General features: G+C 41.6%; 1 protein-coding gene across 1 annotated transcript in view; it reads right to left on the bottom strand.

Annotated features, from left to right (window-relative positions):
- Window positions 1-6551: 6551 nt before the first annotated feature.
- The window catches only part of CXXC4 (CXXC finger protein 4), a 53779-nt gene continuing 39495 nt past the window's right edge, over window positions 6552-20835 (bottom strand). The window contains exon 2 of the mRNA XM_083756741.1: window positions 6552-12272. Coding sequence (XP_083612867.1) covers window positions 12228-12272 — 45 coding nt within the window. The 3' untranslated portion in view covers window positions 6552-12227. The remainder of the gene's footprint in view (window positions 12273-20835) is intronic.

Genomic DNA, 20835 nt, shown 5'->3' with positions numbered 1-20835 from the left:
AAAGAAGCCCTTGGTTTTGCCTTAATTGTTGTTTGAAATGTTGGGAAGACTGATAGCCTTATTGTTTCACAATGAAACTTTGCTATTTTAGGAATGTTCACACAGTCCTGGAGGAATTCCATGCTTGTGGCAGGTTTCACCATGCCTCCAGGGCTGCACACTGAGAATAGTACTTTTTAGACATACTATTCAACATTTAAGGCACCATGATCCCATGTCATAGCTTCTCTCAAAGAAACCTGGATGTTGTTGTTTGTTAAGGGTGCTGAGAGTCATTAATAGATTTCCCTATTCCCCTCAAAGACCTACAACCCCCAGAGTAGATTAACAGTTAATCCTTCTTCCTTGGGAACCCTGGGAACTGTAGCTCTGTGAAGGGAAAAGGGCGTCTCCTAACAACTCTCAGCACTAACTACAGCTCCCAAAATTCTCTGGGGGAAGTTGTGACTTTTTAAAGTGGTATTGCAGTGTTTTAAATGTGTGGTGTTGATGTGGCCTATTTGGCGGTTCATTCCCAAGTGGACCATTTGTAGAATAGAACAGAGTCATTGTGATAGAATGGCAAATGTGTTCAAGTTTGGCTGGGTAAGCCTTAAGTAGGGTGGATAACTCTCTTTTTCTCCCCCAACCGAAGGGCTGCATTCCCTTTTAGGCAACCTTCTGGGAGCCACACACAGTGATGGATGGGACTGGAGGCAAAAACGGGTGAAGCAATAAAAAATGAATTTCTGCACATGCACTCTGTCCATCATCCAAGCAAGCATGATGTCGCACTTTGCAGACAGGGAAAATCACTTACAGGGCTTTAGAGCAGGGTCATGGAGGTATGTGAAAGGGTGTCCCAAGGGAAAGTACCAAAGACCAGAGAAAGATGTTTGGAGGGCCATAATTGGCTCTTTGGACCTGAGGCTCCCCATCCCTGATCTAAAGACTCAGGTATGATCCCACTGAGTTGAGAAATGTCACAGGCAAGTCATTCTCTCTCCGTCTAATGCACCTTGCAGTGTTACTGAGTGCTTCATATTTTAGTTCTTTGTTTCCACCGTTTCTCAATGGAACTCAAGGTGGCATCCACTTTTCTCCCTGTCTCCGTATAACAACCCTGTGAGGTATGTTAGGCTGAGAGACAGTGGCTGGCTCAAGGTCTCCCAGTGGGCTTCATGGCTGTGTGGGGATTCGAACCCTTCTCTCTCAGGTCCTAGTCCAAAACTCTAACCACTACACCAGACTGTCACTTTATGATAGTCTGTAGATTGTATGATGCCCTGGAAAAAGAATGGGCTACATATATAGCACCTAGAAGGTCTATGAGAAATACAATAATGAAGAGGAGACAGTTGCACATCATCAGGGCTAATGAAGACATAACATTGGATCAAAACAGCTGGTGCAGGATCAGGGCTACTGGCTACACTTATTAGGCACTGAGCACAGTCAGCCTGACTTCCGAGTAAACATGTGCATAGAATTACATAGTAAAAGTGAGAACTACAAAATCCTTTTTTTCAAATTGGACCTCCTCCACTACTGGGGAAGCCTCTGTTTTCTCAGCCTCAATCCTTCATCTGCAATGTGGCTTATTTTACAGAGTTGCGGGCATTAGTGAGATGATGTATGGGAGGCACTTTGAACTGCAGAAATGTGCTACATAAATGCCAAGCATTACAACACAGATGGACACGTAGGGTGACAGAGATGATGGGGCTCCTGCACCTTGAGTAGCTGTGCAGAAGAGGGGATTTCAGCAGCTGTCACTTCTACAAATGACACCTGCTGAAATTCTCTCTGCTGTACAATTATTAAAGGTGCAAGAGCCCTGTCGCCTTCTCTACCTGGCCACTGAATACAACAGCTGGGGGAGAGAAGCACATGGGTCTACATATTGACTGGTTTGAAAAATGTGTAGGCCACCCTTTCTTCAAGGCACTCTGGTTGGCATGCCTGATTTTATCCCCACAGGTAAATTGAGGAGAGAGGGGGGGAGAGAGAGAGGAATAAGTAGGAATAAGTAGGTATTATTATAAGGCAGCCTTTCTCAACCTGTAGGTCCCCTAGCTAACAAGTCCAGAGCTCAGGGATGATGGGAGTTGTAGTCCAACAACATCTGGGGACCCACAAGTTGAGAACCACTGTTATAGGTGATGGGATTCGACTAATGGGCCCCATCAGTGGAAGCCTGAGCAAGAGCTTCTGCTAGTCGCAACAGGGCTTCCCCCAACTCTTTCTCCCTGTTCATCCCCAAATTGACTCCAGAGTGGTCAGGAGAACTTCTAGAATGGCACCGGAGAGCCAATCGTTGCATCAAGGAAGTAGAAATGTTTGTACCAATTGAGTAATCTGCTTAGCGCTACGTTGAATTTCTCCCAAAGTTATTGTAGTTACCACTTTACAGGGTCCACAATCCTCCTGTGGTTTGGGCTTATCTGCACATCCAAACTGCAAGAGAAAATCCTTTAATCCTTTCTTCGGAAAATGAGCCCCATCTTTCCTTGTTGTTCCTTCAGCAATTGATGTAGTGATGTAGTTTAGAATGGTTCCACCAGTAGCTTGACTTCACCCCCTCCATTGTCTCCTGAGACAGACAAGATGCCAACAGAAACAACTCTAGAAGGTATCATCGAAAGAGTCAGAAGATCCGTATTCCCATTTTGTCTCCACTGATGTCTTATATTGCATGCTGGCAAATCACTTCATCACTGTTTTCCCCTCCCAAACATTCCTTATCCTGTCTCTTTAGACGACAAAGTTTTTAGACCATGGATGACCTCCACGGGGCCAGATCTTAGTTGGGTTCATTTTGGTACTTCCTTCCTCCTTATCCAAATAATTATACTAATAATTGTCTTTTAAGGAAGAGTTATGCATATAATTAGAACCTGATTAGTTTGCAAGTGAGAATTTAATGATGATCACTATCTCTGGGCAAGCATGTGGAACCTTGCAGGATCGTGACATTAATAATTGCCAAGCAGTTCCTTGGAGAAATACATCAGAAGAGGAAGTGGCTAGTGGTTAAAACAACATTGCAGCTCAGTTCTTATAATAAGACTATCTGTGCAGCCATGCTGAGTCTGTGAATCCACTGAGTTTTTCCTTATGTGAGGCTCTGAAGAATAATATTTTCTTTGTGAAGAAAAAAAAATGAGATTAAACTGAGAGCCCAGTATGATTTGATGAATAGCATGTTGGACTCAGGAAGCATCCGTTCAAATTGCAGCAGAGTCAACAAACTGGGTGGCCTTGGGCGATTCATTGGATGACAGTCCCATTTCCCGTTCTGTCAACTGGGAGTAATGGGAACCTGCCTCAAAGTTATGGAGAGGGCATAACATAAAGCTTGCTAAGGACTCTCTGCAGACTGGAGCTGAAAACACATTAAATCTGGAACAGGGAGCATGTGGTTCTCAGAGTGTGGTTGGACGTCAGCTTCCATCAACCCCAGTTAACATGGTCAGTGGTCAGGCATGACAACAACTGGAGAACCAGAGTTTTCCCAGCTGTGCTCTAAAACATGGATGGAGACAAAGATGTGCACAACTGGTTCTGTGCACCTAAGAGGGTTTGTGGGCTTGTGGTTCTTGAACAAGAGCTTCCCATACTTTGTGATAACTTACTTTTGGAAATGAGTGTTTCATGGATGAGGAGTTGCACTGTAAAGTGGATTCCAGTATTGCTGCCCTAGTCTCTCCTACTCCTCTGATCCCTAAAAACCACTAGGAGAGCGCTCAAGAACTAAGTTTCAACCTGTGATGGCCACTTTAATATCTCCCCATGGTAGGATTTAAAATGTTGTTCCTGATTTCAATGTTATTGAAGCTCCTAGAACTGGTCCCATTAACTTCCTGGTCTGGGTTCTACTAATCCTGGCGCATTTGTTCCTCTTCCCCTTGTGATCCAACTGTGTCACTTGGAGTATTTGTTAGGGAACATTGCTCCTGCAGTGTGACTTGATCCCTTTTCCTGGGGAACCCATAAGTGTTCATGACATGTTTCCTTCCCACTGGACTACATGGCCAACTAGCTCTTGTGGTTTGAAGGTCGTTACTTTGCAGTGGGCTCCTGTTGGTGGATCGTGGGGTTCTATTAAAAAGAGAGAAGGCAAACAAAGTAGATCCCACCAGCCAGACGTCTGCCCACCCCTGATAGCCATGAAGCAATTTTTAAAAAGTAATCTTTGGATTTGGTGTTATCATTACTCCACCCCACCACCAAAAATGATAAGAAGAAAACTTGAAGAAGACTCACCTTGACTGTTTACACTTTCTTAAACTGAAACCGTCATGTCAACCACAGCACATCACTGTAAAGACATGGATGAAAATCTGGGCCACTTTGAATAGCCTGACTTCAAACACCTTCATCTTTGTTGGGCATTTGAAAGCAAAAAAGCAAAGAACAATGAACTGGATGCAGCATTCCAGAGAGTGGAATGCTTCACTCATCAGGACACTATTACCAAAGGAAGTGGGGATCCCTTTTTTGACAGTTCCCTGTACTTCTTGAATATCTGCTCTGGGGATATAATGTGGGTGGTGGTGCAGCAGCAGGGAAACAGAGGTCCAGTGTGGTGTAGTGATTAGAGTCCAGGAGACCAGGATTCAAATCCCCGCTCAGCTACGAAGTTCACTGGGTGCCCTTGGGCCTGTGACTGTCTCTTAGCCTGAACTACCTCACAGGGTTGTTGAGCAGATAAAATGGGGAGAAGGAGAACTGTGTGTGACATTTTGAGCTCTTCGGAGGAAAGATAGGATATAAATGTAATAAAACTTGCCTTGCTGCTCCGGGGCAAGCCTCTGCCAGATCTCAGTCCACTCCTTGAATGGAAGGAGTGTTTCTATTCATGGAAAGCCAACTCTGGATCCAATTTGGCATGTTCACTTCAAAAGTTGTTGAAAACGGGGCGGGGAAGCAATCAAATTATCTTCTTCCTGAGCCAATTAGCATTTGATGCCGTAAGTCTAGTTACTATGGTTTCCTCGTATTTCCGTAGAATATGATTTCAAAGTTTATGTCAAAAACAATAAAAATGCAATCTGACACAAAATGAGGCATGCTCAAGATGACTGATATCATTGGGCTTAAGTGCACTTTACGCAGCGTTGGATTGAACCCAAAAACTTTAAGCTGCTTGAAGTCGTTCCAGGTGTTGGTAACCACAATATGGATTTACAAGGCAAAGGGACCTCTTTTTTCTTCCTCTTGGGAGTTTACAAGGCATCTATTGAACAGGACTTTGTACTATGAAGCAGTAAAATGGAGCTAAAATGCTTCTGCTGGTATTGAAACAGCTTCACTATCCAGAAATGTTTTAAGAGATTAACAAAATGGTGATTTCATCAGAATGACAATACTGTACAGCTTGATGTACTGTGGAATTCTCCCCCTACCTCGCCAATGCAGTTAACTCCATGAAGTCTCAGCTCTCCTTCAACCAAGAAATATGTATTTTGGAATTAATTGTATGAAGCTCTTTATATTCCCTAGGTATATGCTTCTGGGTCAGTAACCCTTTTTTAATACAAAGATTTACTTCAGATCTTTATTTTAAAAAAGGTCTACAGCTAGTCCGCCAGCTATGCCCCCTTTTGGACCGAGATGATCAGCCATGGTATTCCATGCTCTGTTGACCTCTAGATTGGGTTATTGCAGTGTGCCCTTAGAGACAAATCTGAAACTTCAGTTGGTTCAAAATGCAGCTGGGGTTGCCTTTAGAACTTCTATAACCCCTCTACTTAAATGTCTGCTAGTTTGGTTTTGGGCCCAATTCAAGTGACCCATACTAGCATTTATAGCCCTACATGACTTTGACTGCAGATATCTGAGAGACTGCCTCCTTTCCCTACAAACCTTCTCAGGTGTTTAGATCAGCAGAGAAGGGCCATTTTGGGAGTTCCACCACCCACAGATGTCGAGGGGGTGACCTAGGAGAGCTCCTCAGTTGTGGCACAGTGTTGCATCTGGCATCTTCAATATACAACTTTCACTGGATGCTGAAGATGCACCTCTTTACCTGGCCTTTGACACCTGAGATGTGTATTTTCAGGCCCCACCTTATTCTTGTGACTGTAATTGGTTTTAAATTATTGTAACCTGCCCTGGGGCCTGCTGGAGCAAGGTGGATAATAGTTCTATTCAGTGCTTTTTCTCTTTAAAAAATGTTTAGGGGTACTCTCATTTTCCTCTTACTCATATGGAAATACTGTCCCTCAGTGAGGCCAAACTTAGATTCACAAAATGTTTAGGGGTAAGTGTACCCCTGCATCCCCCCAGAAAAAAGCACTGGTTCTATTAATATTGATGATAATAATAATTGATAATGGAAGTGACGTGTGATAAGCAATTCAAGAGACTTTTGTTGAATGCTAATAAAGAAAAAAACACTGAACATATATCGTACCAAAACCTTATTGCATTTATTGGAGTAAGTATGAATTAAGAATCTGAACCTTTTCTCTCTCTTTTTGGTTATTTTTGCATGGTTGTTACCAAGCATAATCATTTTGTTATTTAAGATCCCTCAAATTTAACCTGTTCATGGAAAAAGAGAGATCTTTAGAGTACTAAATTCCTTTATTCAACAACACAGAAATATCACAAAAACAACTTTACTGGGCAGATTGAATGGGTTTATACAGTTTTGTACATGCCCCATAAGTGATTTGAAATAAATACACCATTTTCAAAAACTGCTTTTTTCATAATTGCACAAGCATACATACACTTTACACAAAGATCTATTAGAAAATTTAATAGATAACTGCACAGTTCAGAAATAGGAGAACAGTGTGAAAGGAGTACATTTTTGTGGTCTCTTTTTCTGAGGGAAAAAAAAAGTAATCCTAGCTCCCTGCAATTGTGAAAATGGAATACTTTCTCACATTTGAGCTGTCCTTTATTTGCCAGGAATCAGCAGATCTCAGTGTGAAACTGCCAAATTTAATAAAAACAAAATCTGAAACATTTAGCTGTTACATGAGAACCATCCGTTTGATATCACTATGCATCCAACTATGATCAAAGACCCACCACTGATTTTTGCTGGATGTATTCGACCCTGGATGGTATGTTCATTTAATTGCTTTCTCTCTATTTTTTCTCTTTCATTATTTGATTACAGACACAGCCCGTTTAAAGACTTCATATTCTTTAGTGTTAATTGTGTGACTTGCATACCAGGGGGTTCTGAACAAAAGGGAATATTTCCTTTCTCTTACAGAGTTGACTATTATTAAGTCCTATAATGCCTATGCATGCTTCACTTGCAACCTTACAGCTGAACAGGTTTATCTGAGGTATGGTAAAAAATAAAAATACTGCATTCAGTTTGGCAGACTTAGCGCTCAGTTCTAAAAGACATCCAAATTGCAGTCTTTTGTCCCAATCCTTCCAGTATTTTGTGAGGCACACACAGAACCTTCTGCACAGTGTGCTTTGGTTCCCCATTCACTCCAATGAAATAGGGACCTCTGCAATTGCATCCACTAGTTCACACAGAGTTGTCCGTTTGCCCAAAATGGGAGAACTTCAGCACAAAACTACTGGACCAAATTTTGTGTGTGTGCGTGTGTGTGTGTGTGTGTGTAGGAGCAGTATTAGAAGTCCATATTATATATGTTAAGGATGCAATTATATGATCCATTGGAGGGCATCAAAGTTGCTTTAGGTTGGATTGGCTCAAACCCTATGGTGTTATGAGTGGAGCTCTGATCTTGGAAAGGGAGTTTTGACAGAGCTCCAGTGTTGGAGTTTACAAGCCCTCCTGGTCCCCTGTCCTGCTCACAAGTCAGGTGGGAACTCGGACATGCTTCTGAGCATGTCTAAACTCCTCCCTCCTTTTCCCCTCCCATTGGAAACAATGGAGGTGAAATGGGGGGGGTGTAAAAAAAATTAAGATATGTATGTGTAGAGTTTTCCAATGTCTTCACTACCACCCACCAAGCCAGGAGATCCTAGCAGAATGTTGGATGAGGTGTTCAAACCACCTTTGTTCTCCCCCACCCCCATCAACACACACCGGTTAGGATTGCAGCCTAAATCGTTTGAGGAGGATTTGGGAAACACAAATGAGATTCAAACCCCTAACAATAATCAATGTTACAAATGATAACCATATACAGGAGAAAAGAGGCTAGGAGGCCAGAAAAGAGATTTCCTTCTTCAAAACACTTGCAACTAAAATACTCTAAATATATGCACTACACATCATACAAATTATGTGTCAATGAAACAAAAAATCTTGATAAGGCTGGTAGACGTAGACTAAAAGAAATTCCAATAATAATAATAATAATAATTGCGGGGATCCAAGTGAATGTATCCATGTCCTTTTTAATAATAATAATTATAATTGACAGTTTTGGAATTTTTAACCATTCGGATTTGACATGTAAAAAACATCACAATTACGATATACAAATTCATCAGTTCTTCCCAAATCAATCAAACAAAACAAAACAAAACAAAAAAAACCCAGAAATGAAACCACATTGACACATGCAACATCAGGGTATTAAGACAGTTAGTACATTGCTATGAATCATTGTACACCTAACGTAGCCTGAACTGAATTTTTCTCTCCCTACTTTTAACCGCGATCACAAAAGATCTTCCAAACAAGGCAAGCTCAACAGCCAGTTGGGTCAGTAAGGCTTCAAGCACTTGTTGTATTGATAATCAATTATCCGTTGTTTCTTAATAATAATAAAAAGTTTGGGGCTTTTTTTTCCTGGAATGAAGAAAGGCCAAATACAACTTCTTTACTCTAGAGCAGGATATGGGCTTCTTCTCCTCCCAGGCTCCCTTCAGGGAAAGCTTCTGAGGGCTACATCCCTGCAGTAGATGGGTCCAGAGGCAAAAGCCAAGAGAGCAATGAATGGAATTGTGATCTTTGTGCGATAAGCTTGTTTTTATACACCTTTGCACGCCCCTCTTTATCCTCCATTCAGGTAAACAAGAGGCACCATCAGAGTTCAAGGATACACTTCAGTGAGGCAAAAACCCTCAGGGAAGATGTGAAACAGGGCCGCTGAGAGGTGTGGCATGGGGAAGGGTCTCAGGAGGCAGGTCCTCTGGACCTGAGGTTTTCCCCACCTATGTAGATTTAAAGTAGAGAAACTTTCAAGGGCTCATCCAGGATGGCACTCAACCAGAGGTGCAGGAAGTGTCTCTGGGGAAGGGCAGCTATCTTTTCCAAAGGCATCTTGGGAAGCCAGCCCAAACTGGTCCTTGTAGATGCCTACAAGGTTCCCATGGGAAGTTACTTATAGTTCAAGAGGTGTACTTGTGTGGTGCTGCAGGAGATGCTGGGGCTTACCTCTTAGGATATGTATAGTAGCCATTTTGGACAGCAAAAACCTAGACCAGCCCTGAGAGGCATCATTGTGTGTCAAAATACCACACACCTGGGTCCAAAGTCTAGGGATTAGAAGTTTCCTGTCTCCACAGTTGAAGCTGCCTGGAAGGGCCCTTGAACACATCATTTTACAGGGACCTGGTACAAACCTATTTATTTAATTAAAAGGTGTAGCCCAACTGAGAGGTAGGTGTCTCCTACTAGGACATGGGAACATTCACACAAGCACTTCTCATACACTACAACTCTTCATAGCAAGATTGTATCCTTTCATTTGAGCTTTCCAGTAGAAAGCCATAGAGAAAATGTTCCAAAGATGTATAAAGTTGAGCTGTGAAAAGAACCTGGAACTGCACACACAGTCCTCAAAAAGTTAACCCCATGGTTCTAAGAGAAAATAATGTGCCTCAAGAGCTCCTTTTAAACCCTAAAATTCCATTGATTTCAATTAGACTAATTCTGGGAATAATATGTAAGTGTGTTGTCAGACATAACACTAAACCATAGTTTAACATTACCCAAGACAAGCCCAGTTTATCATGCTGTCAGAACATGTGGTTTAGCATGCTGTGCAATAAAGATTAACAATGGTTAGTGAAAACATCCTATCTTTATAAACCATGGTTTAAAGTTGGCTTGTTTCCACTAACTATAGTTAAGATTAACCTGAATTTGTCTGGATTTCAAGGAGAAAGCAAGTTGTATTGTACTAAAATGCAAGTGGGAGCTTTCAAACTCCTCATGGTTGCACCAGAGGAAGCTCATAGTCCTGGGGTGGAAACTAGGCTTACTGTTGTAATGCTAAACTATGGTGCAGCACTATGCCTGAGCCAGAGCTATGTCCTTGCTGTGTAGTGAGAGAGAACCAATTCACTCTTCTAGTGTTACTCCTCAAATGCTACTTTCAAGGGTTAAACAAAATTGATATGATAAAAGAAATCTTAAAAAAAAACCTCCTGGTTTTAAAGGCAGCTGAAAACAAGCTAGAGAGAGGAAGTGATTCATTGTGGTGGCCTTTTCTGCTCATCTTAAATCAAAACTCTTTGACGCTGTCCAAAACATCTTATACTCTTCAAGCCTGTGAGTTTCCCCCATGATAAAAAATGACTGCAATCCTATGCACAGTTACCTGTTCAATCTCATTGAACTCAGGGGGGCTTACTTATGAATGGGCATGTATGGGATTTTGCTATGAACGATTTAACCAGAGCCTAATCAGCAAAGCCAATGGTTTGTTGGTACAGTTAAATTTCCATGCCGAGTAATTCCACTGACTCCCAGTGGGGCCAGCAGGGCAAAATTAGGCAGAGAAAAGTATAAATCACACACCCCCACCCCAATTTTAATTGCATTAGAAGTGCTAATATTTGTGAACACCATAAAGATATTCAGGCTCTCATGACCTGCAGAGATGATGCAATGCCATCTAACCTTACAAACTATTCTAAGAAATAAATGTTGCACATAGGGCAAAAATAGTTTCAGATACATTATAAAGGGTATTTTTTTAAAAAAAAATCCTATTGAAAGGTCTATAAAACAACTTCCAGAGGGAAGGTAAAGATATTGAGTGACAAATTTCCATCTCCCCCACCCCACCCCAAAATAAGGTTTGGTACTCTTTTCATTTTGTATCCTAAAACACCTTTGATATAACTCTCTGTTAAATCCTTTCTGTATGTCCGCTTATGCTGTAAACTCTATTTTGTGGTGCAGTGCAAAATGGGTCTGCTAAATGTACATGCTTTGGACGGATCCTGTTCTGTAAAGCTTTTTCCGAAGCAACGCAATTAAGCATTTGCTACTCTAATATCGTGCTCACAAACAATTAACTTTTACATTTTATGTCTTTCCTTTTCATACAACAGTATGGTCCAAAAGGTATTTGTTGGATGCATAATAATCTTGCACATGTCTTGCACAACTTTGCATCAGGTATAAATGGTAAAAAACAGTGGTGCTACTGGACAACTGGCAGAAATAAGACTTAAAAACTTGGATTTATTGCTCCGGATTTAACTTGCAGAACCACACTGTTGTGTACAAACAGTTACGCTCCATAGACGCTCAGACGTGATTGTCTCTTTGTGTCTAAACACACAAAATACAAGCTGCTATCTGTACAGTTTACAGTACTGAAACACATATATTGGAAAATGAAGTATAGATATGGTACTTTGTAAAGATACATTATTTTATAGCAGGGGTTTACCCAAACTTTTTTTTTTTACAGCCACTTTAAAAATAGACAACAACTTCACTAGTATAGCTAAATTACATCAAAGAAAGAATTGGTGTACTGAATGTGAGTCAACTGGCCAATTCCCCCAGGGTCCCAGATGTGGTGGTCTCCTGATAAGAGAGTGGCCCTCACGAGCTGGTTAGAGTCCTCTGGTATGGCGTGTTCCCTTATTTGGAGGGGTCTTTAGAGAGGAAAACAAATGGTGGTAGCTAAAACTAGAACCAGTTGCTAAAAATGCAACTGGGTCATTTGGGGAAAGGTGGGCAGCAGTGGAGGGTGATGGACAAGTGACCGCAAGGAGGGTTTTTCTGAACAGCATGAAAACACAAGACAGTGAACGTGAACATGATGAGTTAGGAGCTCAAACAGTACTATCTTATGTTCAGGCATTTCAGTGGGGAGAAACATCTGCATTATCGCCGATGGGTTATTCAAAGTGGCTTTCCCTTCCCCTCTTACCCGGAGACCACCCTACTTCATAATTTGTTTTTTTGTTTTTGAGGAAACCCCTATACATAAATGAAAATAGTTATCTGAATATATTCTTCAGTGGTGGACTAAGCAGTTTCTTAAAACAAGACCTTAGCTTGCCATTCACTTCAGGCTGCCTTGAAAATAAGATAATACTACTGCTTAAAAGAACCATCGGAATGCTTCGGCGCTGGGAACTGGTGTTCTCTATAAAAAAAAGCAAGAAAACAAGTTAAGCTTTCTTTCCATTGTGCATTGTAAGATTTGTTCTTTCTTTTCATTCACCTGCTTTGTTTTGCTCTTGCCTTGATGTGTCAATCATGCTCTCCAGTTATCTAGGTATTATACAACACCTCGTGATGTTTTAATTAGGCAAAGAAATACCTCAGCTTAGCAAAGGTGCCATTTTAGTAATCAGGTTTTTTAAAATTTATTTTAAAAACTCCCTTTTATTTCACAACCGCTGTTGGAGGAACCGCTGGCAACCAAAGCAGGTTCCACCAACTGGAAACCAAACATCACCCTTCTGATGAATGTATATGTGATTGAGATGTATTTATTTATTTATTTAGCCATGGAAGCACATATTTGGTAACAAAAAAAATAAATGAAATAGTAATAGAGTCCCAGTATATGGTCTAAAAGCATATGAGGTTACAACCTTGCTGAAGCTAAGCAGGGCTGAGACCAACCAGTGCCTGGATGGGAATCCAAGGTGGAAGAAAGGTATGATATAAACACATTTACAGCATAGCATTTAATTTAAAAATAGCCAAAAACATCCCACTACACATCAAAACAAAGGAGTTCAGTGGCAGCTTAAAGTCTAAAGGTTGGAGCTGGACATACAGTACTATCCTGACCATGTCTACTCAGAAGGAAGTCCTATTGAACTCAATAGGGCTAACTCCCAGGTAAGTAGGGCTAGAACTGCAGCCACAGGCATGCATAGAATAAGTCAATTGAAATCCATGGGACTTCAGTTAGTCATGATGAATTTAAGTTCCCCTGATTCCAATGGGTCTTCTCTAAGTATGATTGAGATCCATCACTGAGAAACTTGTTGTAGCATGAGCTTTAGTGGACTTCAGGCTTCAAGCCTAAGGGATTGATTTTGTTACTAAAACTTCAAGGTTCACCAAGTGGAGTCAGGTACAAAACTGTAGCTTGGAGGTAAAGGCAGGTGCAACATGCTGGCTCACCAATTACCTGTTGCACCCTATGAGCTAGATACTGTGATGACCGGAACATAAATGCACAAATCTATGTTTGAGCTACCACAGGTAAAAGATTCTAATGGCCACTTGACTTACGCAAAGACATGATCAAGGCAACCAGTTAATACTCATATTTTGTAGGTAAGGAACTTGGAAGTTATGACACAGGTGATTAATCAATAGATGGTCAACCTTAGCAGAATTTTTTTAAACTTGCATTTTCACTTGCTATTGTTGAACTATTGTAAGTTAAAGTATTGGCAGTCTACTGCATATCACCTCAAGAGCTGCCATTATGTTCCAATCTTCTAGTCTGCTATAGTCTAACACAGCAACTTTCCTGCAAAGTGAATTCTCCCTTTCTCTCTTCCTGCTTTCAAAAGTTAACCCAAAGCTTTTACAAAATGATGACAGTGACAGTATTGTCATGGTATATAGACCATGATTGTTCCCTCTCTCATTCTCTCTCTCACTCTTTCCATAGCTTGAGAGATTAGGCCAGTGTATTCACAATCAGTCACCTTTATTTTGTCACCCTCTCATACAGCCATGTGTGCATTATAATGTGTACTTGGAAATGTCCATTCGCTTCTCTGGCTGGAACAGTTAAATGTTGCATCTGGAAAGGCTAGATGCTAGAGAGAGAACTGAGTTTCTGCATTATGGCAGCGGGAAACTTCTTATGTCATTGTGCTACAGGGAAAAGTAGTATCTGAAGAAAGAAAGAAAGAAAGAAAGAAAGAAAGAAAGAAAGAAAGAAAGAAAGAAAGAAAGAAACTTCTTTTGCACAACTTGATTAGCATAATCAGTAGCAATAGCACAACAACAACACACCATCCAAAATTATGAGATTGACTAAAAGGCTGTTGAACTCCCTCAGTCCCCAGAGCACTGGTCACCAAGTATGCTGGCAAACATTCTTTCAAGCCTTATCTGGTTTTAGCTCTGCTGGGGCTTGCCTACATCCAGTTCCCAATCACAGGGAGAGATCAAGTAAACATTAAGACTGCAGAACCTCAGTGAAATGAAAACAAACATCAGAGCTGGGTATAATTAACATATTGACATCCTTTCACTACAAATTGAAAGAGAGGGCATAGCTTAGTCGTACAGCACATGGCTTACAGAAGCTCCCAGGTGCAATCTCTGGCATCTTCAGCTAGGGCTGGGGAAGACCCTCTATGGAACCCTGGCGAACTGTTGCTAGACCCATTGCCTTAGCTAGGTACAGCAATGGAACTGTTTCCCTATAGCATCTAGACCAATCGACCATAAGGCACCTTCCTATGTTCCTATGATAGAATGTAGACATACCCAGAAGGTCCTGGGTAGATGACAAATAATCACACATTACTACTCTAGATATAAGCTCTTGACTTGGAATGCAATTCTGCTTATGGTTAGGCCACTTAAATCCCCTTGAGTTCAATGGGATTTAAGGAGCTTAATTGTGTGCAGGATTGCAGCCCAGGGGAATACTTCAAGTCTTAGTGACTTATGCAGTCAAAGAGTTGGATTTGTACAGGGTGGTACATGAAGCTGGTGGGATACAGGCATGCCTGAAGCAAAGCAACTGCTCATTCAGCAAACACCACCACCACCCCCGCAAAAAAAAGGGTGGGTGTGGAAAAGAAAATAGACAGTGAGTTTGTGTCCATTTCTGTTTGTTCCTGAACAAGATCACTTTGAAGCAGTGTGGCACCTGCTTGTCCAAAGAACATCACTGATAATTCCAACAAGTAACAGAGACACAGGATTGTAAGCCTTTGCTTAGAGTTCTTGTATGGATGCCTCTGTCTGCACCCCACTCTCCCCTTTCTTTTAAAACACCGGCATTAAGGCCCCTTCTGCCCTTTACAGTTGAAATATCACTTTAAATAGTAATGGTTTCCTCCCCAAAGAATCCTGGGATCTGTACTTTATTAAGGGTGCTGAACAGTGATGGATTTACGTATAAGCTAAACAAGCTATAGCTCAGGGCCGCACTCTCCTGGGGGCCTCCAAAAAAATTAAAGGAAAAAAGCCTGGATGTACATTTCCAAAATATAAGATAAAAAACAAATAAAATAAAACCTACACACAGCAACAGTGTTTTGTGTTGTGTAGGCTCCTATTTGTTATGTGCAAATGGCTTTAGATACCTATTAGGTCCATAAATTACCATATAGCATATATTCAACACAAAAAAAAACAGTGACAATTTGTTCTTGACAAAGGACAGCTGGACATATAAAGGGCCCCATTACCTTCAGTAGCTTAGGGCCTCATCAAACCTAAATCCGGCCCTGGTGCTGAAACATACACAGACCTACAATTCCCAAAGTGATTTAACAATCAATCCTACTTGCCAAGGCACTCTGGGAATTGTACCCCTATGAGGGGAATAGGGGATCTCCTAACACCTTTAAAACATCTCTAATATGATCTTGTAACATTTGAGGTGGAGCTAAGTAGAAAGCCCCAGTAAATACTTTTCAGTGTTTCCCTGAATCAGGAAAATTTTGTGGGGTAAATGCTAGCTGTCCTAACTTACTTCTAATATGTAACTCCTTACATATGGCTCTCCTTACGAGAGCCAGTGTGGTGTAGTGGTTAAGAGTGGTAGTCTCGTAATCTGGTGAACCGGGTTTGTGTCTCCGCTCCTCCACATGCAGCTGCTGGGTGACCTTGGGCCAGTGACACTTCTCTGAAGTCTCTCAGCCCCACTCACCTCACAGAGTGTTTGTTGTGGGGGAGGAAGGGAAAGAGAATGTTAGCCGCTTTGAGACTCCTTAAAGGGAGTGAAAGGCGGGATATCAAATCCAAACTCCTCTTCTTCTTCTTCTTCTTCTTCTTCTTCTTCTTCTTCTTCTTCTTCTTCTTCTTCTTCTTCTTAACTGATATGGGGGGGGGGGAATCTTCCTTAAAATGAGATATCCAGCAGTTGTTCAAACATAAGGTCAAACCATGGTTTGGTGGTACATGAATAAACCTGGAAGAACCTTGTGCCTGTGTGATCTTTCTGCCTCATGGGGAGCAATTCCCTGATACTCAGTCCTGGTTTCAGGCAAATTAGAGTTTGCCAATGTCTGATCAGTGAAACTAAGGCTTGCACTAAGCAACAAACCAGGATCAGGCAGCAGGAAATTATTGCATGGGAGGAAACAGGAGGGGAGAAGAAGTTTGTGCCTTTAGGGCTCCTCAAGGTTCGTTTGCATAGCACCAAACCATTGTTTGACATTATGTCTGAAAGCAACCAGTAGGTTAAAAGGTACATGGATCCGTAGTCCATTCTAAAATATATGTAGACTAATTAGGTATTTTTAATACTTTATGGATTACATAATTTATAGCCTCCCTTCTACCTCCAAAATTAGGGCACTCAGGTTGTCATACATCATCAGATGTCAACATAGTGCCCTCCACATGTTTTTGGTCTGCAGTTGTCATTATCCCTGACCATCTACCATCTACCCTGATCATCTACCTGGCCATGGTAAATGAGGCTGATTAGAGTTGCAGTGCAACATCTGGAGAGCATCACAGTGGCTACCTCGGGATACATAAACAGAAAATTAATTAATGATCAATAATACACTATAATTAAGTCAATAAGAAAAACAATATTTAAAAGACAGCAGATTAAATGGAACCGTCAATAATTAGAGAAACAGAGAGCATCAATGAAACAACAGATAAATTAAAAGCTTATTGGAAAAGCAAAATCTTCATCCAGCAGTGGGACACTGGGAAAGAAGGAGACAAGGAAACCTCCCAGGGAGTTCCGTAGTCTGGATGCCATGACAAAAAGGACCCGTTCTGCATCCCAAGCATACCTCAGAGTGTAACATAATGCACAGAAGGGCTGCCTCAGATAAACAGATATGGAGATTAAGACAGGGCCCAGAAGCCCATTAGGCATCATGGTATTAAGTTATTTAATGCTTTAAAGGTGACAGTAACCAGGACTTGGAATTGTGCACTGAAACAGACTGGTGGCCAATGGGGCTGGTAAAACAACGGAGTGGCAAGCTACTACAAAAGCATGGCACACACAGCATTTTGTACTGCTGACGTTTCTAGCCTTCAAAGGCAGCCCCATGTATAACATGTTATAGTAATCCAGTCTCCACATAAACAAGGCACGACTGTGGACAGGTCCACTCTTCTCAGAAACAGGAACAGTTGCCGCACCAGTCTAAGCAGAGCAAAAGAACTTCTGGCCACAGCTGTAATGTGGGAATTAAGTGCAATGCCAGTGCCAGATGCAATTCTGCGAGCCTCGTCTTTCAAGGGGAGGGCAATCATTTCCAGAAAAAGCTCACATCGCTGGTCCAGTCACCTTCCTAATCTAGAGCAGTTCTATCTTATATGGGTCTTTGTCCACTCAGATAATGGTTTAGAAGCTCTCCCCAAACTGAGATGGAAGGGAGATACAGAACTGAGGGGCATTTGCATACTGATAACAGCCAACACCAAATCTCTGAGGGATCTCTCCTAAAGTTTCTGAAGGCCAAGGCATTGAACAGATATTCTTCAGCACCAGCCTTCTGAAATCTTAACCTCCAGGAAAGAATAGAGTCACTAATACAGTATCCTCAAGCCTCATTCCAGCAAGACAAACTTGAAGGATACTGCAATTAAGGAACGGAGAACTTGTGGCCTTTCAGATGTTGTTCAATTACAACTCCCATCAGCCCCAGCCAATGGTCAGGGATGGTGGCACTTGTAGTCCAACATCTGGACTAGGACTAGGCTCCCCATACCTTCTATTGCAGGAGGCATTAAAAGCTGCTGAGAAGTCCAGCACAACCAGTAGGAATGAATTCCTCCTGTTCAATTCTTAGAGCAGATCACCCAAGAGGGCAACCGAAGGCATTTCAGTCACCAAACTGAGATGTAATACAGTGGGTCAGTATATTCTGTCTCATCAAGGGAATCCTGGAGTTGTGTCTCAAACTCTGTTCAAGTACCTCACAGAAGAATGGAATATTGGATACTGAGTAGTAATTATCCAGTAAGGTGGGATCTCAAGAGGGTTTCTTAAACAGAAGTCTAACCACTGCATTTTTAAACAGATTGTATCACTCTGTCTCTCAGGGAAGCATTAATCACTTATTACACCCACTGAGCCTGTCCTCTGTAAACTAGCCAGGATGAGCAGGGATCTAGGGCCTCATATCCTCTCCAGATTCTCAGGTTGCACAAGCTGAAAAGAATGCATAACAAAATAAGCAGCTATCAGAGGTATATTGACAATGAAGAATCCAAGTCAGAACAGTTATGAACCACTTTATCCACCAAGTGCCTCACAAATTGGTCGCAGTGGACCAATGAGAATTTTTCCCATTCTGCTCAGGTGTAGCTTACATGGAAAGGCTCCACTTAGTTTAGTACATTAGCAGATGGATGGAAGAGATCCTTTTTTAGCCTACACTACTTATGGGCACATCCCGCGCAGATGTTCTGCTGCACAACACCTTTGCAGAGCATGTCCAGAGGACAAGATTGAAACTGTGCTTAGAGGTATGGTTGAAAGAGCTGGGTATATGTAGCATGGAAAGGAGATTAAGGGATGGACTGACAGTAGGACACAACATGCAGGTGACAGAAAAGGCTTGTTCTCATTGCTGTGGCTTACCAGGAGGAAGAGGTGAAGTAATACAGTGTCAGATTGGCACAGTGCTGAATTGGTTCCGCCAGTGCCCTTGCACCATACTGACCTCACGGCCATCTTGTCCCTCCCCATCCTGGTAAGGCAGAGTGATGTCAGTGATGGGAGGTCAGATAAGTGCAACCATCCCACCGACTGCTACAGTATCCTTGACAGATGACCATCGAGCCTCTGCTTAGAAGATACCCATGAACAGTGTCACAAGACAGTCTGTCCCATGCACTCTTGAATGCTTCTTCCCTTCAGAAAGTTTTTGCTAATTACAAAATTCTGCCTCCGTGCAATTCCCACCTATTAGTTTTAGACCTCCCTCTGAAGCAACAGAGAACATCTCCGCTATGAATTACATCCTGCACTGTAGGGCCTGCATTGAGTGGAGAGTTGCACTAGATGATCTCCGAAATAATTTCCAATGCTATGATTCCATGAACAGAATGTGCTCAAGAGCCCCATCATGCTCACATGTGGCTGCCATTCATTTAGATGGCAGAAGATTGTCCCAGTATTTATTCTTGAGTTCTCTCTAAAACTACGTTACTACAGTCTACTCTGTGATACTGAATTTCAATGGTGGCTGGTAGCCACTGAAACTGGCAGGGCATCCAAGAAGGTCACTGGAGATTAAGGGTGGGCGAAATGTAGATTTTTCTCAATTTCTCAGACAGTTCTCCACTAAAATTTGCATTTTAGTGCACATTTCTCCTAATATACACTTTTTCGTATGCAATTTTATCTAATACAGTACATACATTTTTGCAAAGCACTTGTGTCTAATATAATGAACTTTTGTATGCTATTTTCAGTAATATATATATACAAATATTGTATATGCATATCAATTTTGTACACATTACTTGGCTGGAAGACTACATTGCAAAATCCAGAGAAAAGCGAATTTTGGATGTCTCAGTTTTGGTTCCCATATTGTTTCAGAAGATGCAGATTAGATAGGCTCACCTTTATATGCAAAATAAATTGAAATTCTCCCTCATTGCTTCCACAGGCAGGACCAAATTGTTTTGCTTTTCTCCCCATCTTCCTCCCTAACAAAGCCATTGTGAGCACTTAAGCAATGCAGTTGTAAAAACTGCCTGCTCCACCTTGCCCTCCAATGTTTCTATGTCTATATTAGTTAAATATGGGGGCAGGGAATCATATTTACTTTCTGAGGACTTGCAGATTTCTTTGTTTCACAAAGGTATTCTGCATTTCCTGATTTTCTTTGGTACTGGTGAATCCCAGGGTAAGAATTTATTTTCTCTATCTATCCCTGTTCTATACTGACACACACTGAGGTTGCAAGGTGTTACTAGTACTAAAGCAAAGTAAACATACTTTTCAAAGCTACCAAGAGCACGGCACATATTGCTGCCAGACCTTTTCATGCAGCAGTGCGCAGGCTGTAAGATGGCTGCTGATAGTAAACAAGCACATGGATGTATAATTTATAAAGAAGTTGAGTATAAAAGGATATTGAGTTCAGAACGATGCCAAGCAACTCACGTTTTCCCAAATCAAATTCAAAGGAACATAAAAGGGGGTACATGTAAATAACACCTTTGTTTGAGCAAGGTATCGAAAAGAACTAAAAAGCCACCTTTCCCCTGAAAATGACAGGATTTGGGTTGACTTTTTCTTCTTCTTGCTACAGCAGGTTTCATCAGACATGGCATCTCAATCGAGAGCAAATAAAGGTCAATCAGACCTTAGCTCCAAATTTGCAAAATGCTATTTTGGAAGGACTAAGATTCTCTTTAATATTTCTGTTTCTATAAACCAGATGTGGGAAATATTGATGGGAACTGGAGGGCAAAGAGCTCAGCCACCTTTCTCCATTTGTTAACCCCAGAAGCTAGAATAGGAACATCGGCATCCTGCCAAGTCCTTTGCATAAGCTCCC

Source organism: Podarcis gaigeae (assembly GCF_964106915.1).
Source record: "Podarcis gaigeae genome assembly, chromosome: 9".
Lineage (NCBI taxonomy): Eukaryota > Metazoa > Chordata > Lepidosauria > Squamata > Lacertidae > Podarcis > Podarcis gaigeae.
Note: the sequence above shows the minus strand (reverse complement) of the source record. Positions and strands in the feature narration are given on the sequence as shown.